The sequence below is a fragment of the Schistocerca gregaria genome, chromosome 7 (assembly GCF_023897955.1).
Source record: "Schistocerca gregaria isolate iqSchGreg1 chromosome 7, iqSchGreg1.2, whole genome shotgun sequence".
In the NCBI taxonomy this organism is placed as follows: domain Eukaryota; kingdom Metazoa; phylum Arthropoda; class Insecta; order Orthoptera; family Acrididae; genus Schistocerca; species Schistocerca gregaria.
The window spans coordinates 73,494,797-73,515,731 of record NC_064926.1 but is presented as its reverse complement, the minus strand read 5'-3'; the positions used below and the strand labels follow the sequence as shown (position 1 = coordinate 73,515,731).

Sequence of the window (20,935 nt, the reverse complement as noted above, 5' to 3'; positions counted from 1 at the left end):
CAGTAGTGGACCCAAGATTGAACCTTGAGGAAACCCATATGTGATTTCTCGCCAGTCAGAATTACATCCCTGGACTATAGCGCTTGAATTACAAAGTACAACTTGCTGCAGTCTTTTGATTAGATTTGACATTATCTATTGATTGGCTATACAATCAATCCCAGTGTCAATTTATCTATGAGATTACTGTGATTCACACAGTCTAATTCCTTAGAGAGGTTGCAGAAGATACCATCTAGCAGTCTTTTGTTATTTAACACTTCTAAAATCTAGTGAGTGAATGTATAAATGGCATTCTCAGTTGGACAACCCTTCTGAAACCCAAACTGTGATTTGCTGAGGATACTATTGTTGCTAATGTGAGATACTATTCTAGAATACATAATTTTTTTCAAAAATTTTGGAGAATGATGTTAGCAGTGAAACATGTTGGTAGTTACTGGCATCTCTCTTAACATCTTTCTTAAAGGGAATTTGGCATATTTCAATCTCCCTGGAAAAATAGCTGTCGATTCTTTGATTGCTCTGTGAGAATCTTCATCAAACTAGAGCAAACGAAATATTAGTTCTCTTTATTACTGGATAAAAGGTTGCTTAACTATGACACACATCTTTGCCACAGGAGTACTTGATAACAATTTAGTACTATCATTGACTAGCAAAGCATCGTATCATGCACTAATGAACAAACTGTTCTCTTGAGGCACAAAATACTACATTTACAAAAGTACATTTTCATCCTACACAATGATGTTGACTGCTGTAGCCAATGTCATGAAACCTGGGGCTGAGTTCTTACTTGACACTATATTGTCCTCAGCTTGAGGGTGCTGCTATGCTGAGAGGGAGGGCAAGTCTGGAAGAGGGAGGGCAAGTCCTCTGGAGTGTCTCCCAATGGTTGGGTTGTTGTGAATTGCAGTGAGCACTTGCTCGTGTCTGTAGTATCAATTCATGTCGCTGATTTTTATGTGGCACCACAATTTCTCTACAGTACCACAGTTGTGAATGCATCAGTGGGAACATTACTGTTGGTTTCTTTACATTGTGTTCTTGTGTGTCTGTGAATGGCTGACTTGAAGGAAGACAGGCTCTGTTTTAAGTTTTACTTATAAGCGCCACAAAACTGCAGCTGAAACCCACTCAGTGATAAGGGAGGGTTTTGTGGACAAGCTTTGAGCCAAACAAGAACTCGTGAGTTGTTTAAGCAATTTAAAGATAGCTAGAAGTCTGTGGAGGGTGACAAACACTCAGTCAAGTGTCACTATCATGTACAGGTCCAGAAAAAAGATGAGAGTGCAATTACTATGGCAGAGGGCAGATGGTGGAAATTAATATGTAAGGTTAGTTTTCTGATTTTTTTATAGGAATATTCTCAGAAAGTTTGGGTACCACATAGTAATTTCAATCTCATACTATTGATGAAGAGCACCTGAAATTGTTGACACCCAATCCTTATTACTTTTAAGGAAAAACCAGACTCAAAGTGTCGTTGGAATACATTCAAGCAAGTGTTAAATTTTCCTTCTACTCCGTCTCCCCTAGCATTCTTCACAAAAGATCTCCCTAATTGCCATGCCCGTTTCATTTTTTATACTCTACGGTGTGATAATTTCATTCTATTATCTGCACCTAAATAGTCAGTATAATGTAACATTAAAATTTGGCCATCGTGATTGGACAAACTATTAGCTGCTGAGTTACAGCTAAGTCATTGGAGGGTGGATCTAATAACTATCTGTCAACCGCTCTTTCACTGTGCTCTTCAGTCCTCATAGCAAATTTTAGTGTGGAAATTAATGCAAAGTTGGGCATCAGCAACTCAAGGTGCCCTTCATTAACACTATCTGACAGATTATCTACATTTACATTTTATCAAGATAACAGCTTCCACAAATTATACGAGGGTTGGAACTTTAATAGTGGGAACTATTTATTTACAGCTCATACAAAACAGATACGTGTTTCGAAGTTTTACTGACCTTCAAAGTGGTCACCAGCATTTTGCATAACCCATTGCCAGTGATGTGGAAGTCATAGGATACTCTTAGCAGTGCCATTTGTGTTGTAAGTTCGAGTGGCATGGTCTACTGCCCGACAAATTTGTAGCAGTTCTGAAGCGAATGCCATGAAGTGTTTCCTTCAGTTTAGAAATCAAGTTGAACTCATGAGGGCTTAGATATGGGGAGTGCAGTAGGTGGTATAACTCTTAGCCCCATCAGTCAAACAAATCAGTAACAGCTTGCACTGTACGTACTTGAACATTGTCCTGCAAAATGATGGTCAGAAAGTGTCATCACTTCTGCCGCCACATGACTTAAGCCCTCATGAGTTCAACTTGATTTCCAAACTGAAGAAAACACTTCACGGCATTTGCTTCAGAACTGCTACAAATTCTTTGGGCAATAGACCCTGCCAATCAAACTGTCAACACAACTGGCACTGCTAAGAGTATCCTATGACTTCCACATCACTGGCAATGGTTTATACATAATGCTGGTGACTATTTTGAAGGTCAGTAAAACTTTGAAAAAGATATATATTTTGTACGAGCTGTATACAAATACCGTAGTTGCCACTATTAAAGTTCCAACCTTCATAATTCTCCAGTTAATTTGGCACATCCTCATTACGACTGTTTCTAACTACTTTATGAAATTTAGGATCTTTTCTGCTGATGACCTGCAAACTGTCACTGGTCCATTACTGAGGCAGATTTCTAAAAGCTCATCAGGACAACATTTACCAGTGTGAAGGGCTTGAATCTTAGCTCATGTAATGAGAGGACATGAATCAAATGCCAAGGAAACAGTAGATATGAACAAATATTATGAGTAGTCCGTCGATAAAAGTCTGTAGAATCAGTCTCATTTAGGATATGGGTTCATAGATGGTTGAAAAAAGGGAATATGTAGTCTGGGCCTCAATAGTATTGAGTTATGGACAAAAGGATGCTCCACATTGGGTGGATATAGAAGGATTGTTGAAAAATATTTGTGTTGATGTTTCAGTGTTGTCAGATTGGAAAAATAATTGATGATCAGTCATTTATGAAACAACAGAAGCAGTTTATTCATTGAATAAAGAAACTTGTGGCATTGTTGACAGGTCAGAGTTTGTTGAAGCATTTGCAAACACTCCAGGGTACTCAGACACATGCACTAAAGATGTTAATGACAAGTTATGAAATGATAACAATACGAGTTCTGATGATGAAAGTAATGCTTTTGTTGATTTGCAGACAAAGATGAGAGTGATGAGGGATTAGCTGATGTTGTTGGTACTCAGTCTGAAAACATTATGACACATACAGAAGCAACAATGAAGCTAAACAAAATAATGATTTATTTGGGACACCAGGAGGTAATAGCTTTGTCTGTACTAGAGGTAGTGGAAGGCTTGTGTGGTCATGGTGCCATGAAAGAAGTAATAATAAGGCTTAAAAAGAAACTTACAGATTTTTTTTCAGTTTATAAAACTCACTGTCTTCTTTTACAGTATTTGCTCAACATTTATGTGATAAAAGTGCATAATTCATGTGGTGATGTGAAAATAAATATAATGTGCGTATTTAAAGCATCAAACAAATTTCAGCCTAATTTTTATCAAGTTTCTAGATTACACAGATTTTCAGTAATCTGGATGACCTACAGTCGCACCTGGTCAGGATAAATAGGATTCCATTGCATTTGTCATTCTTTCCGTACTCAAGTATTATTTTTTTCATGTTATAGAATAACCAGTGTTGTACCAGACAAAAATATACGCATTGGTACAATGGTGGGTTCTTTACTTTGCTACAGAAGGAGACTGAGTGGATGCTATAACATATAAAATATTTGTACACTTTATTAAAATATAGATAAGAAGAATTATTTAACTTTTTACTGTCCATTTTCACAGAAACATCATGAGTATTTACAGCTGTCTGTGGATATTAATGTGTCATTTATAAAGAAGGGTTCCTTATGAAATCAAAGTTGGTTAACGTATCACTTGATACAAACAAAATATGAATGTCTCACTCAGAGTGCATTTAACAAAAACTTTCACAAAGAGTCTGCCTAATACATTGATCACAAAGTTGATGCTATCATCTTAGTTGATGATCTCATGATACTGGGTCTTCACTCGACCATATGTAGAAGAGCAGTTGCAGTGGCATAATGAAACATTTCTGGGCATGGTTACTCTGACATTGCTTATTCATCAATGCAGTTTGCGACAGATATCTTCTCTTGTAGTTGCATTGCAACATACTGACCTCACTTTGGCAACTCACTCTTTAGATAACACCACAATTAGCAGCTGAACAGTTGATGTACAACTATTCTTCTGCATTTTTTTAAAAAAATCAGAAGTTGGCAAGGGCTTTAATACAAATATCAGCAGATACAGTAATTTTTTTGTTATTTTCAGATATGGCATAGCAGTGAAACTTTTGGATTCCCAGCAACAGCATGAACATAATCTTACTCTTATGCTCAGAGCTGGTATTACTCGAAATAAATTTGAGTTCCAAAGATTTGACTGGTTTGCAGCATCTGTATATATACTGTGCTCTGGTGATATGGAGAGGTATGACTTCATCTTGATAAATTAATGTTTTAGATTATGTTACACAAAAACTTCATATAAAATGTTACCCATTTACTAACAGTAAACATGTCTGTTTATAGGCCTTCTTGTTTTTTGTTTTTACATTTCTTGAGCATAAGAAAATGTGATATCACTTGGTTTGGCAGCTGAGTTAGTCAATAGAGAGGGAGGGGGGAAGGGGGGAGGGCAATATTAAGATTACTTTATCTTATGGTTTAGGGACATTGCTATAGAAGTCCATATTAGAAGTCTATATTAGATGTCTACCGCATAAGGTGTGATAGAAAGAGAGTGTTGACATTGTGTTAAAATAATTTAACATCATTTGCTGATGTCTATTCCATTGCATTAGTACACTGGATAGGGGATGTAGGTGAGATATTAGTGCCTGGGATCTGAGTACACATAGGTGTTACATAATATTAATTATCTGATTTCTGTGAGGTAAGTTGAATACCCTAGTGACGTGCATGGTTTACAGCACTGCATTGGCTGGTAGTGTGGGGTTTGTCATATCCACTCCTGTGATAAGGTGACTTAACAGCAGTAAATACACTGCAGAATCTGCTGCCTATTCCCAGACTCGTGCCATCCCCACGACACGGAACAGAATAACAACATTCACCCTGTCCATATCCAACAAAGTTTTCTTAACATGAAAACAGAATTTTGGAAACCTATATTTGCTAACCTGCTTACATGTAAGTCCAGGACTGCTTTAGCCAGCTTGATCAAATATTTGCTTCTCATGCCTCAATTATTTTACATAAATAATATCTATTAATCAGCTGTTCTGATTTTATTTGCATGATGAAATGAGCTTATCAGTAATTTTGTATATCTTTAATAAAGAGATAGTATGATTTACTGATTACTGTCAATGGACTCTTAAGGAGGAGAAAAAGATTGTTCACTAAAAAAGTTTAAAAATCTTCAAGAAAGTATATCTAAAAATGTATCCATGCAAATTAAAGTTTAACAAATGTTCTTTAGCCCCACATTGCTCATGTATGTTGTTGAAAAATGCTAAGCTATAACTGGTTGGATTTTATTCCTCACCAAAACTTTGGTTAGAATACTCATTGATGACTGAAGACATTCTTAACTGTACAGTGAGGGTGTTGTTACAGTGATCAGATTTTTATGACAGCCTTTTTCACCAAAACTGAAAGTGGGTATAATAATTCATAAATTAGTCAGCTACATAAGATATAGGGTTTTTGCCAAGAGTTTAATTTACTAATACACTAGACATATCTATCAGCATTCATTTATCTCTTTCCAGTTCATAAGGAAAACTTGTATTTCAGTCAAGTAACGGAAGTAAATAATTACCTAGTAAGTTCAGTACCATTTATTTTCCTTCATCGTGTACAAAATAACTTTGTCACATTAATTAACATTTTAAAAAGAAAGTAGCAATGTTACATCAAAATAACAACTCAAATGAGCTAGAACTCTCTCATAGCTTACTGGTACCACTATATTAAACACATCTGTTATGTACTTAGACCATATTTTCAGAATTACGCAAACTGTTCATCAGATGTCTGCCTGAATCTTTGTTCAACACTCACATTATTGTAATACAATTCACTATCAAATGTAATAATGAAAATTATGCTTGCCTCTTAACTAATAAGCTGTTTTATTTTAAACAGATGTATCCAGTTCTTGGGAAATGCAGCTAACCTACCATGTTCACCTTTGATTTGGCCAGCAATGGCTGAACATATTGGATATTCAAATATTAATCTTGCATTTTGCCATGTCTTGGAATACACAGCAGATAGAGAGATTCCTGAAGTTTGTGCAGCAATGAAAGTAAGCAAATTAACAAGAAATAATTTGTTCATATTTACATGCATACAATTATTATTAGATCAACATTATAGAATTTGAAAAGGTTCTGACAGTACACATGTATATGGTGGAAAGTATCAGACACCCTTATAAACTTCTTAAACACACATCATTATGCAAACGCATCTAACACACACGTGTGTACATTGTCTTAATTTAGAAGGAAATCTTTTGGCTGAAAGCTTACTTATTTAGCAGTCTTTTTGTTGTGCCTTCTGTGATTCAACATCTCCATTATATGGTGAACTATCGTTTTTCACAGTACTGCCGAACTTTCTACAAAGCTGTATGCTCTGTAGTTAAATACAATGGATGCAAATGGGTCTGTTAATTTTTCTGTGGGGTACAGAATTTTTATGTGGTGCACAGATATGATCATCAGGATAGGGAAATCTGTCCTTGTCCATAAAGTAGAAATGTAGAATTATAGTGCTATTTTATGTGTCTGTTCTTAAACATAAACCTGTATGTAATTGTGTTGAAAATGATATTTCAATTGTAATCATTGTACAGTATACGATACATTGTAATGTATTTGCGGGCTATGAATATTCAAGAATCAAGAAGAGTGTAAGTGATCAAAAGCTATAAGCAAATGCTACTTGAAAAGGCAAATGTATAACTGCGTACTGCTATGTCAAGTGAAAAGTGAGGCATAATTCAAAAATTGCTGATCAGCACATCAATGATGAATGAATGCACATTCTAATGAACTTCCTGAACACAAAAGAGTATGGTTAAAAAAAGAAAAAAAAGAGGATGATATGGGTACTTAGCAGACAGAATTCTGTGGCTTGTATGCCATGCATTCTGTACCCTTTAACTCTGTTACTCCATGCAAGCTGTCATATTTCTTAGAGCAGAATATTTCCACACACTGCTGACAAGGCACCAAGCCATATAAACCATCCACAGTTACTATCTATTTGCATTGCTGAGGTGACAAACTGAGGGTGGAGAGACAGCACTCAACAATGAGAGTTTGGAAAGCAGTGGGAACAACAATAAGCCGAAAACACTTTTGAGCAAGAAAAGAAAGAGACTTGTGGGAGATAGACAATGTATTAAACACATCTGTATGGTACAAGCGCTTAAACTTAGAAATACCTGAAAATGTCAATGGACTTTAACATATGTTTGGACTTACCTGTATTTTTCTACTTTTTTTGTTGCTTTGTTTCTAGTATGTAAGTTAGTTATAAGAAATTTTTGAACATACTTGCGAAAGAGTCCTTACAATCCTGCATTCTGTGTTTCTTCTTACATTATCTCAGCCTAACTGGGCAGCATTTTTATTGCTAACATTTGACTGCAGTTGCCACATAAACTATTCAGTCTTTCTTGTACATCTAAATCATTGAAGGTATTTGGGTATAAACACATATTGTCAATGGATGTTACACTACACCCTTCAGTCTGTATTGAGGACTTTTCTGTGGCAAATAAAAAATAATAATAAAAATAATAAAAAATAAAAATCAGGATATAAAAACCTGAAAATCAATGTTAGAGTTTGAACATGCAGTTAATTCAGCCCACATTGCAGTTAATTCAGCCCACATTTCAGTTAATTCAGCCTATTCTGTAGTTGATTCAGCTCATCTTGATAAACCCGATTAATCTCTATAGTTTACTTGTGGTACTCCCATAATTCATAAATCATCTGTTATTCCATTGCAAGTACATTTTCCTACATTTATATTGCAAGGTTATACTTGTTAGGAAATGGAGGGGGAAGGCTGCAGGTACGCATCAACTGGGGCACCTTCAACTTTGAATTTATCACCATTGACAACTGTTTAATTTTCCAAAAAGTAAACAACCAAGTTTCACAACAGAATAATGGCTGACAATGGGCTCCTCTCTATTATTACCCATAAGCAGATTGCTACTCAATAAATATCTTGTTATGGTGTGCATGGTAAAAGATCAGTTCTATTTCCAATAGTGCACCTTTGTTGTTTTATACTAACTGATGCAAGTTAGATTTATTCACCCAATTAATTAGGTTATTCTGCATCTAAATATACTGCATTCCACTTGAAACATTTTTTTTAAATAACAGTATGCTAACTTTAAGTCTGAAATGTAAAACAGAATAAATGTATAAAATATCTTAACACAAAAACGAATAAAATCTGCTACCACCTTTGGTACCTAAAATTGTGCTGTAGTGAGAAAACAGTAAATAACACATATCATCTCTATTTTCATTCTCACCTTAAGTAGGGGTCACATTTTGGAAAAAAGTAGAAAGCACCTATCAGCACATTCAAACTGCAAGAAAGGGCCAGAAGAATCATGCTTGATGCAAACCTAGAGACTCAACTAAACCTTTGTTTAAGATCTCAAAACTGTGATGGTCATGATCACTTTGTCAGGCAAACAAAAAAATTATATATGATGTCACTTTTGCAAGAGTTCCTTGTCATAAGCTGTATGAATTGTGTTTTGTTGCAGTTAAAATCTGTTCTCTGAAAGCCACATGCTGATGTTACTGACTACCCTCTTAGCTACATATTTAAGTCATATGTCCTGCTTAGTGACAGACACTGATTTATATCCAGAAAGGCAGTGCACCCAGAACAGAACCATGTGAGACCCCAGTCAGACTGAAACCTCTTCCCTGTTTGTTGATACTGGAGGGAGACCTACTGCACCCTACTTTCCAAATGTGATGTGTGTTTTTTTGAATCTCTGACAGAGAAAGCTCAAAATAATAAGACTGCAGATAATAAACAGATAACAAAGATAATTAAATAATGGGGAAAAATGAAAGAAAAGAACACATTGCAACCAATTTTTTTACAGGATGTCTGCACACTCATATATAGATGAAAACATGTATTTACATAAACAGAGCAAAAAAAAAATTATTTATTTACTCTTTCAAATGACTTGAAATTTAATGACATTCCATAAGTTGTTGCAGCATTACCTACTAATCACAGCTGTGCTCATGGTCAAATTAGTTGACAGCTGCTGGTTTATTCTCTCATACTGCACTCATTTTTAGTGCCATCTCCGTGGTCCCACATCTGCTCCATAGCACAGCTGACTGCCATGTATAGGACCCAGATTTGATTCCAGTGGTTTTTTTCTTGGTGATAGGACTGGTACAGGCTGCCAGCTTGTGAGGCCAACTGAGGAGCTACTCAACTGATTAGGAGTGGTTCCATGGTCAAGAAACCCAATGATGACTGGGAGAGCAGTGTGCTGACACGTGCTGTTCCATACTACATCCAATGACACCATTGGCAGAGGATGACACAACAATCCATTGGACCTGACACGTCCAGCCAGGAGAAGAAAGTGGAACTTCATCTTACCTCTACTGTGGTCTCAGGGTTGGTGTTGCTGTTTACGGTTGCAGAGGTCCTGGCTTTTATTCCTACTGACCGTTTTAGACTTTTCTGTAGTGGGAAGGTCTGGAAAGGGATCCTCTCAAACTAATGACGTCAAGTGAGAAGCTGTAGAACTGAAAAGGGGCAGAACTGACACTCAAGCTGCTGAAATGGTGTCAAGTAGAAAGGCTTGCAATGGACTGTTAGCTACATGACATTTACTTACTTATCCTTTTTAGTGTGCCATCTCATGTGGAGAATAATATTTGCAATACCGTTTTTGCATGTGTAGCTAGAGTCAGGCCAGACACATGCAACTTGTTATAACTTTCATGCAATGCCCAGTGGTAGCAGAAAGTGTTGGTTTGTTTCCCATTACAAACAAAATATCTTTTTAAAGTGGAGTTTTGTATGCTTATTCAATAGAGTGGTTCCAAATTGGTCTAATGTGATATTTGTTTTATCAGTATGTATTAACAGGAACATGAAACATGAGGAATAACCAGTACTCCAACACCAATAGCACAGTCCTGACCCAAGCCGACTTGTGCCGCCATGCAGAAGCACTGCTCAATCGCTGCTGGAGTGCTCATTATTCTTCATGTTTTACTATCTCTGTTAATACATATAGATAAGTGAAACACAGAGTGCATATAAATTAGTTATACAAAAGTAACCTTTAATTATGAAAAGGGTAAATAACTTACAGAAATGTCTTATACAGCACTGAATGAAGCCTATACAAGTTTTATTCCCACCTAACACTGCTAATCCTGATGTTCCTGCTGGGTGGCATGTAGGAACGAGTCATTCCAATATGCATCATGGAGGCACATAATGCTGCAGGGCATGCACAGAGTTTTTTTATGGTTTCATGAATTCAAATCTGGTACTACACTTGCAAAGAGTTTTTTTGTGGTTTCATGAATTCAAATCTGGTACTACACCTCAGAGACTGTTAAGGACTAAATACCACAAGCCACCACCTCAAAGACAGACTGTTACTAATTGGGACAATTGTTTCACCGAAACTGGCTTTGTATCACATAGGATGCAGGGTCAGCATCAGCTGGCAGTATCTGATGCAGCAATTGAACAAACTCAGCAATATTAAATTTGTGGTCTGGATAAATCAACAAGACGTGAGACAGCTTAGAACTGAATATGCCTAGCATTACAGTGTGGAAGGCATTTCAAAAACATCTGTCATTCAAACCCTACAAATTGGATCTACTGTGAGCTTTTTAGAAAGTGACAAAGAAAAATGCGCTGAGTTTGGTGTAGAAATGTTTAAGAAAGTGCAGTCTGAATATGATTTGAAAATGTACTCACTGGCGAAGGCACCTTCCATGCATGTGGTAAAGTGAACTGGCACAATATTCTGATATGGGGTGAGCAGAAACTGTGTAATGTAATTGAGCATATGTGGGACTAGCCGAAAGTAAATGTTTTTTGTTCTGTAAGCTATAACAAGATTTATGGTCCTTTCTTTTTGCTGAGTCAGCTGTAATGGTATATTATACCTGAACAATGCTTCATTTACAACAGGATATGGGCAAAGAATTTATTATTTCCAGCAAGATAGTGTGACACCAATCTATCAAAGAGATGGTCGTCATGTATCGCCAATGATTGGAATGTGCCAACATGGACAGGATGTGATGGAACAATATCCTGGCCAGCACTATCGCCTGATTTAATACCAATAGACTCCTGTGTATGGTGATACATTAACAGCAAGGTGTTTGTTGTCCACTTCCGGGAAACATTGATGAGCTGCAACAGCAGATTCCACAAGCAGTATCCATCATACATAAAGATTTGTTAAATAGAATTTAGCGAGAAACTGACTACAGGTGGGGCATTTTCCAGGTTACAAATGGTAGCCACATTGAAAATTTGTAAATAAAACTTGAAAATATACTGCTTTCAGTGTTGTATCAAACGTTACCTTTTCCACAACTAAAGTTTACTTTTACTACAATTAAAGTTTACTTTTACTTTTGTATAACTAATTTATAAACACCCTTTATTGCAATAGACTAATTTGGGACTGCTCTATTAAACGGGCACATAAAATTCCAGTTTAAAAATAATTTTGCTTGTAATGGGAAACAAACTAATTCATTTTGTTGACATGGGCATTGCACGAATGATGTGATTAGTAGTATTTTTTTTTTACTGCACCTACACATTGAAAAAATGAAATCACAAATATCAACAAGACACTTGGTAAAAACCTGAAAACTGACAGATCAGTCTGGTAGTTATAAATGATTTGCACACAAACAGAACAACAATAGTTGCCAAAGCTGAAGAAATTTTTATTTTACAAACATCCTCCATCAAGCTGCATTTTCCCTCATAGATCAATGCATTCTGATATTTTTCTCACTATCTAAAATACTTCTTCTTTATGTTGCAGATGTTGAATGTACCATGGGCACAAATTTGTTATTCATGGGTTGCCCAGAATTTTTGGTCTATACTGGACTGGGCTCAGATCTGTCACTGGCTACTACTGTGCATGCTCTATCCACCAGAAATTATTGTTTACTTTTGTGTCAGTTTAATCCATCATATACAGTCACATATATTAGATGCTGCATCCTGTGGCGAAATTTGGAACTGCCTAAAGGTAATTATTTATTTAAAATAACAGTATTAAGTCAGAGAGCAATATAAATGAAACTTTAAAATTATTTAACACAAAGAAACAGTTGTTCTTAAGAAAACAACAGATAAATTAGAAGGTAACTCAAAAATGTAACAGAATCCTTAGCACTTGTAACCAGAAGCTCATTTGTCTGGAACTAAGAAGAAAGGAGAAAAGAACAAAAGTTAGAATTCCAGTTCATGAAACAAGTATTACAGAGGGAACAATTACAATACCCAACTTTAGATATCCACAAGCTACTTGTTAGTTTCTGAGAGACTTCAGGCAAAAACTGAATATAAGAAAGGTACATCTAAGTATAGCAGTTTAGACCTAAAGCACAGAGAGTAAGAAGTTAATTTTATGGGAAATACAGATTAAAATGGAAAGAAGTAAAACAAATAGATAGCCTTCATATACATAAACATAGTGTTGCAGTGATGAAATAGGACTGAAAGACATTGAAACATTTGAAAAAGGATACAAATGTATAGACAAAAGAATGCAAGAAATAGTAAAGAAAATTTAAAAATAAATGGAAATGAGAGATTCTTACAACAAAAATAGGTATATTAAAAGTGGGTGTAAATTGAAGAAAGTCATAACACTGAAGGCTGTATTTTGCATTACTGTCTATTACATGGTGCATTTTAAAAATACAACAAACAACTTTATCAGACTAATCCTTATTAAATTGATGGGTAGCACTTTCTTGATAGAAATCGTAAGAGATAACTCCTTACCCATTATGAGATGATGATGAAAAATTTGAGCAAGAAAACAACTTGATATGGTCATAGTTCTGAAAGACTGATAATAGGGGAAATAAGCCAAATGTATCTAGTAGCAAAACAAACTTCTATTGAATGCTATATATTGTCAATGTATTTCTCCATCAATGCTCATTAATACTGATATATCATGACATCAAAAGCTAATGCTGAACAATACCTGCATGCATGTTGATATATAACATGGTTATTCACATATGATTTGAACTCAACTTCTCCAAAATGCAAAACCACCACTTTAGTCACTGCACCAATAAAACAGGAGAAAGATGTACTTGGTTGCTAAAATGAAGTACTTGAACTGAACCCAAGCAGTGTGGAGAAACATGTTGCTTATCATGTCATGATTTACTCAGGAAGGTTACTGCTGACAGTGAACTTATACTAAATATGACATGGTTTTTACATATGTTATGGCTTCATTATGGACTACAACAGTATTCATGGTGACCCACTTCACAATAAAGATTAACATAAATAGAAATGTTTTATTCCACCGTTGAGCATATTTACATGCAACTGGTGTCATCAGTGTTTACATAATAATAATAATAATAATAATAATATAAATTTCAACATGACAAATGTTATTAACTACAATATAAAAATCCAGGATGGATACAATACATATTTGTGCAAATGTCAATAACAACAAGAACTTTCGTAATAGATCAATTACAAGATAAATTAACTACACAGTTCAGTGAATGACAAATAAATAATCAAATAATAATTAACAATAAGCACATGAAACAGTAATAAGATAGTTGCACAGTGTGACATATGTATAGTTTGCAGGTAATTTATAGTTCATTCTCATAAGGAAAGTGGGTCATTTGTCACATACTCAAGGAACTCTTGAGCAGAGTAAATTACTTTACTTTTGATCCACCTCGAAAGACTAGTTTTAAATTTATTTACTGGCACTGTGTAGGCAGTTTCAGGTAATTTGTTGAAACAGACAGGACCACGATATTTGTAGCTGTTATATGTCTTTGCAAGTCTAGCATATGGCATGTTAATTTGTATGTCCACTTCTTATGTTATGGTCATGAACTGTCAAATTTACTCAGATTCTCTTTAACAAAGACAAGGCAGTTGTAAATATACAGGCTAGGCACTGTCATTATATTTAGTTTCTTAAAATAATCTCAACATAATTCATACAAGGGTGTACAATATGCCAGTGACCTTCAACAGAACAGTGACAATGTATACCCTTCTGCAATTGTTTGATATATTTTTCATCCAAGTGAACAATAATGGAGTTATGATGTGAATGATTCTGTGGAGTTTCATACATGAGAGTTATGTACTGGGCTATTCAGGAGTAATAAATTACTTACATGACATCAATATTACTAAAATTGTACATTTTAAGGTACAAGTATAACAATAGTTTAAACAAATGATGATGTAAATAAAACAGAAAGAAACTTCCACATGGGAAAAATATATTAAAAACAAAGATTCCAAGACTTACCAAGCGGGAAAGCGCCGGCAGACAGGCACATGAACAAAACACACCAACACACACACAGAATTACGAGCTTTCGCAACTGGCAGTTGCTTCGTCAGGAAGGAAGGAAGGAGAGGGAAAAATGAAAGGATGTGGGTTTTAAGGGAGAGGGTAAGGAGTCATTCCAATCCCGGGAGCGGAAAGACTTCCCTTAGGGGAAAAAAAGGACAGGTGTACACTCGCACACACACACACACACACACACACACACACACACACACACACACACACACACACACACACATATCCATCCGCACATACACAGACACAAGCAGACATATTTAAAGGCAAAGAGTAAGGGCAGAGATGTCAGTCGAGGCGGAAGTACAGAGGCAAAGAAGTTGTTGAAAGACAGGTGAGGTATGAGTGGCGGCAACTTGAAATTAGCGGAGGTTGAGGCCTGGCGGATATCGAGAAGAGAGGATATACTGAAGGGCGAGTTCCCATCTCCGGAGTTCGGATAGGTTGGTGTTGGTGGGAAGTATCCAGATAACTCGGACGGTGTAACACTGTGCCAAGATGTGCTGGCCGTGCATCAAGGCATGTTTAGCCACAGGGTGATCTTCATTACCAACAAACACTGTCTGCCTGTGTCCATTCATGCGAATGGACAGTTTGTTGCTGGTCATTCCCACATAGAAAGCATCACAGTGCAGGCAGGTCAGTTGGTAAATCACGTGGGTGCTTTCACATGTGGCTCTCCCTTTGATCGTGTACACCTTCCGGGTTACAGGACTGGAGTAGATGGTGGTGGGAGGGTGCATAGGACAGGTTTTACACCGGGGGCGGTTGCAAGGGTAGGAGCCAGAGGGTAGGGGAGGTGGTTTGGGGATTTCATAGGGATGAACCAAGAGGTTATGAAGGTTAGGTGGACGGCGGAAAGACACTCTTGGTGGAGTGGGGAGGATTTCATGAAGGATGGATCTCATTTCGGGGCAGGATTTTAGGAAGTCGTATCCCTGCTGGAGAGCCACATTCAAGGTCTGATCCAGTCCCGGGAAGTATTCTGTTACAAGTGGGGCACTTTTGGGGTTCTTCTGTGAGAGGTTCTGGGTTTGAGGGGATGAGGAAGTGGCTCTGGTTATCTGCTTCTGTACCAATTTGGGAGGGTAGTTGGGGCCACTTCCTCATCCCCTCAAACCCAGAACCTCTCACAGAAGAACCCCAAAAGTGCCCCACTTGTAACAGAATACTTCCCGGGACTGGATCAGACCTTGAATGTGGCTCTCCAGCAGGGATACGACTTCCTAAAATTCTGCCCCGAAATGAGATCCATCCTTCATGAAATCCTCCCCACTCCACCAAGAGTGTCTTTCCGCCGTCCACCTAACCTTCGTAACCTCTTGGTTCATCCCTATGAAATCCCCAAACCACCTCCCCTACCCTCTGGCTCCTACCCTTGCAACCGCCCCCGGTGTAAAACCTGTCCTATGCACCCTCCCACCACCACCTACTCCAGTCCTGTAACCCGGAAGGTGTACACGATCAAAGGGAGAGCCACATGTGAAAGCACCCACGTGATTTACCAACTGACCTGCCTGCACTGTGATGCTTTCTATGTGGGAATGACCAGCAACAAACTGTCCATTCCATGAATGGACACAGGCAGACAGTGTTTGTTGGTAATGAAGATCACCCTGTGGCTAAACATGCCTTGATGCACGGCCAGCACATCTTGGCACAGTGTTACACCGTCCGAGTTATCTGGATACTTCCCACCAACACCAACCTATCCGAACTCCGGAGATGGGAACTCGCCCTTCAGTATATCCTCTCTTCTCGATATCCGCCAGGCCTCAACCTCCGCTAATTTCAAGTTGCCGCCACTCATACCTCACCTGTCTTTCAACAACTTCTTTGCCTCTGTACTTCCGCCTCGACTGACATCTCTGCCCTTACTCTTTGCCTTTAAATATGTCTGCTTGTGTCTGTGTATGTGCGGATGGATATGTGTGTGTGTGTGTGTGTGTGTGTGTGTGTGTGTGTGTGTGTGTGTGTGTGTGTGTGTGTGTGTGTGTGTGCGAGTGTACATCTGTCCTTTTTTTCCCCTAAGGGAAGTCTTTCCGCTCCCGGGATTGGAATGACTCCTTACCCTCTCCCTTAAAACCCACATCCTTTCATTTTTCCCTCTCCTTCCTTCCTTCCTGACGAAGCAACTGCCAGTTGCGAAAGCTCGTAATTCTGTGTGTGTGTTGGTGTGTTTTGTTCATGTGCCTGTCTGCCGGCGCTTTCCCGCTTGGTAAGTCTTGGAATCTTTGTTTTTAATATAATAGTTTAAACAAAGTTATACATGTTTTCAACACTTGGAGAAACGTTATCATCACCCAGCAAGGCATAACACAAAAGGTGAAGAAACTGTATAACAAACTTCCAGAGTGTACAAATACTTTAAAAGGAAGTGTATTTGAAGGAGGATCTTACTAATAAGTGGTTATTGGAATAAAAAAATCCATTTATAGAACAAGAGTATCTTCATCTGCATCATATTATTTATGAGTAATTGAGATATGTTATGTTTTTGTAACTGGACTCAGAAAGTTATGGTGTGAATTGTAACCTGTGTCCATAATCTAAAACCAATCTTGTGCCTGTGTATGGACAATAAGTAACTGAACCACTGAAGTGGAAGATGAAGCAAGAGAAGTATGTAACACATTTTTGAAACACAGGCTGATACATTTCATAGCATGAACTGCTGGATAAGCCTGCACCTGGCATATATAGATATAGGTCCTTTTTTACCAGTGTCTTCATTTTTGCAGGAATTACTAACAACTGTTAGGATATAATATCTTACTTTTTCAGTTATAAGCACTGTATAAACTTGTATATCCATTTTTTGTTACAGGACCCTCCATTTTCAAAATATAAAGTGAGTGAAAATATACATTACATGGAGACACTATTGCAGAGCTATCAAGCAGATTCATTGACAGAATTACTTAAGTACACAAAGTTAAGCAATAAAGATGTATAAGATGCACCAATAATAAAAATTATGGAATTTCCCTGCTGTTTCTGAAATGCTAGACTCATCTTACCTCCTTCCTAAATAAAAAGTAAGCTTTGGAACTTTCGGGTATCCATAAATAACATTGACACAGAATTAACAATATAATGGAGATGCTGGTTCGCAGGTAGGCAAAACAAAAAGACTCACAATTATAGCTTTCGGCCATTAAGGCCTTTGTCAACAATACACACACACACACACACACACACACACACACACACACACACACACACAAATGCACACACGACTGCAGTCTCAGGCAACTGAAACCACATTCCATCATGGATTTTCTATTGTTTGACACAGAATTAAGGTCCAAAGCTCTATGCATAATAGAAAAAATGCACAGGAAAGATGAAACTAAGCATATAAAACTAGGAAATTATAAATTACTATCACAATTTGGCAAAATCAGTAATGGAGGCAGCTGCACATTTGTAAAGGAAAGCATAAACTGCGCAGTAGCAGCAGTTCCCATGCACAAATATTCTGTAGAAAAGCACTGTGAATTCAGTGGTGCAAAATTTTAGCTACTAAACATAACTTATAATACAATATCTGTCTGTAGGTCACCAAGTGGTGATTTCAACAGATTTATACAATAATTTATTTATTTATATATTTACTTAGCATTCATGTCATCGTACAAATGATATTGGACTTGTGTAACTCTTCAGGGTTTCCCGGTGAGATCTTGACATGTGGAAGAATCGGGTCTACTGCCAGATGTTTGTGTTGCTCTGGCACAATATTTCAGCCATGTAACTCATTGCCTTCTTCAGGTGCTACCTGAGACTGCATACAAAATGAAATAGTCTACAATTGGATTTGTCAAACACAAAACTTAAAATATAGAATGCACAAAATGACAGAAAACTTAAAGTTTCTTTCCACATAAATGGTTTATAATAATTTGTTTCTAAGTAACAATATATAACTAGTACTATAGATGGTAAAGTATAATAAAAGCTGAAACAAACGAAGATAGAAAATTTTGGATGTTATATGGATAGTGTACTGTCATACTTCCAGAAGTGTGGATTTAAATCTGAACTCTTTATCTGACACAAGACTCAAAACAGAGCTTCACACTCTACTTAGGACATATGGTTTTCACAATACTGTTGAGAATTTTGCTAAAATAAGAGAGAATACTCTGATTTTATAATTACAAATGCAGAATCCAGTAGGTAGAGGTGCCTTATAACTCAGATGAAACTCTCGAACCACAATTCACAGTCTTTAATTATAAATGATGCTGTGAAGGCAGATACTCACTGCTGTTTTGCTGGATATTTACTTGAAACCTGTAGAAGAGTGCCTACCAAATAAAACAAGAACAGTAAATAAAAATTGAGAGCATGTGCCACAGTTGATGAAGGGTTTACTTGTATCTCATAAAAAATTATGGGACTTTAAAATAAAAATAAATAAAAAAAGCTAGGAAAATCAGACCAAAATTTATTTTTATAAGAAAGAGTGTTTCTTACATAATTGCCACTATTGCTCAAACATTTGTCCTAGGTGTCATCATAGACAGATAACTGTTTACTGTGGGAAGACATATTCCCACCCTAACAAGCAAACTAAGTTCATTTACGAAACATTAAACCACTAGTAACAGATGCTGCAATGCAAATAGTGTATTTCTCATATTTTAATGGTACCATTCCCTATGGAATAGAAATATGGTCTCAGTCAAGTGATGCAAAAAAAGTTTTCAAACTGCAATAAGTAACCCTCAGAATAGTGGATAATGCAAGAATAACGGATAGTTGTCGGCCGCTGTTCAAAAAACTTAAAATTTTAACTTTTTATTGTATGGATATGGGGTGAGGGTGATTCAAATCGTGTGATATATAACAACTCCATTATTTGCGCGGGGGCGGGGGGGGGGGGGGGGGGGGGGACACAGCAGAGGGTAAAATTGTTGGAAAGATATTGTTTTAAACCATGAGTTTAACAGTGTAAGATTCACCAATCAGATTAATTATTGAGTAACTTTATTAATTTGCCTGGAAGAAAAAAGAAAAAGAAAGAGAGAGAGACTGTCAAAATGGCAAACTGAAATAAACAAATTAGTGTCATACTGACACACCATAACAGCAAAATTGACAGTCACAATAGCAAACAGAGTGACAAACTGAAACAAATTAATGACTTGAACTGCAAAATCCTGCAAACTGCACTGCTTGGCCACTAGAGGAACTGTTGAAACTGATTGTAATAGAATAGAATAGAATAATTTTATTGTCATTTGGCCATTAAGGCAATAGACAAAGTCATACATATAATAAACTATAATTCATGTTGCAGTAGAACAAGAGGTTTGTTATTACAGTGTAATATTACAATTGATGAAATCCTGCAAAGTATTATTTCTAACAGAATGTAATTCCTGTTGTAAAAGAGTAATAGATTTGTTATTACAGTATAATATTACAATTAACAAGGTCATACATGTAATACAATATAATTCATGTTGCAAAAGAACAATAGGTTTGTTATTACAGGGCAATATTACGATTGGTGAAATCCTACAAAGTCATACTTATATTACTAAATAAGTCCTGTTGAAAAAGAGCAATTGGTTTGTTATTACAGTATAATATTGCAATTGATGACATCCTTTATGTTGTAGAATCGGTGGGCAGCTAACCAGTCATACAGTGCTTGTTTGAATGGTTGCCCTGGTAAATCTTATATAGCTAGTGGAAGTTTATTAAATAATTTGTCCCCCATTAGTTCATAACTATTGAGTGCTTTTGAGAGTCTGTGGAATGGAGTATAAATACATCTATTCATTCTAGTGTTGTAGCAATGTATATTTTCTCTGCATTTAGCTTCCGGTATCTCAGGTAGATTCTTTTTTGTGTAGATTAAGACGTTTACTGCTGTCATAATTTTTTGCTCAGAAAACAAAGATTTACAGTGTGCCTTATATGATGAGCCTGTAATTACCCTAATAGCTTTCTTCTGTAGCAGAAGGATGTCATGCACACAACTGGAGTTTCCCCATAAAATGATACCATAGGTTATTATGCTTTGGAAGTATGACAGATAGAATATTCCAACATAATTTTTAGGTACAAAATCCATAAGTCACCTTAACGGATAGATTACCCTAGACAACTTAACACTAAGGTACTTGAC

At 36.7% G+C, this 20,935-nt stretch overlaps 1 protein-coding gene across 1 annotated transcript in view; it reads left to right on the top strand.

Annotated features, from left to right (window-relative positions):
• The window catches only part of LOC126281776 (protein broad-minded-like), a 237,746-nt gene extending 219,970 nt beyond the window's left edge, over positions 1 to 17,776 (top strand). The window contains exons 6-9 of the mRNA XM_049980981.1: positions 4,417 to 4,575; positions 6,258 to 6,420; positions 12,229 to 12,441; positions 17,618 to 17,776. Coding sequence (XP_049836938.1) covers positions 4,417 to 4,575; positions 6,258 to 6,420; positions 12,229 to 12,441; positions 17,618 to 17,746 — 664 coding nt within the window. The 3' untranslated portion in view covers positions 17,747 to 17,776. The remainder of the gene's footprint in view (positions 1 to 4,416; positions 4,576 to 6,257; positions 6,421 to 12,228; positions 12,442 to 17,617) is intronic.
• Positions 17,777 to 20,935: the final 3,159 nt, after the last annotated feature.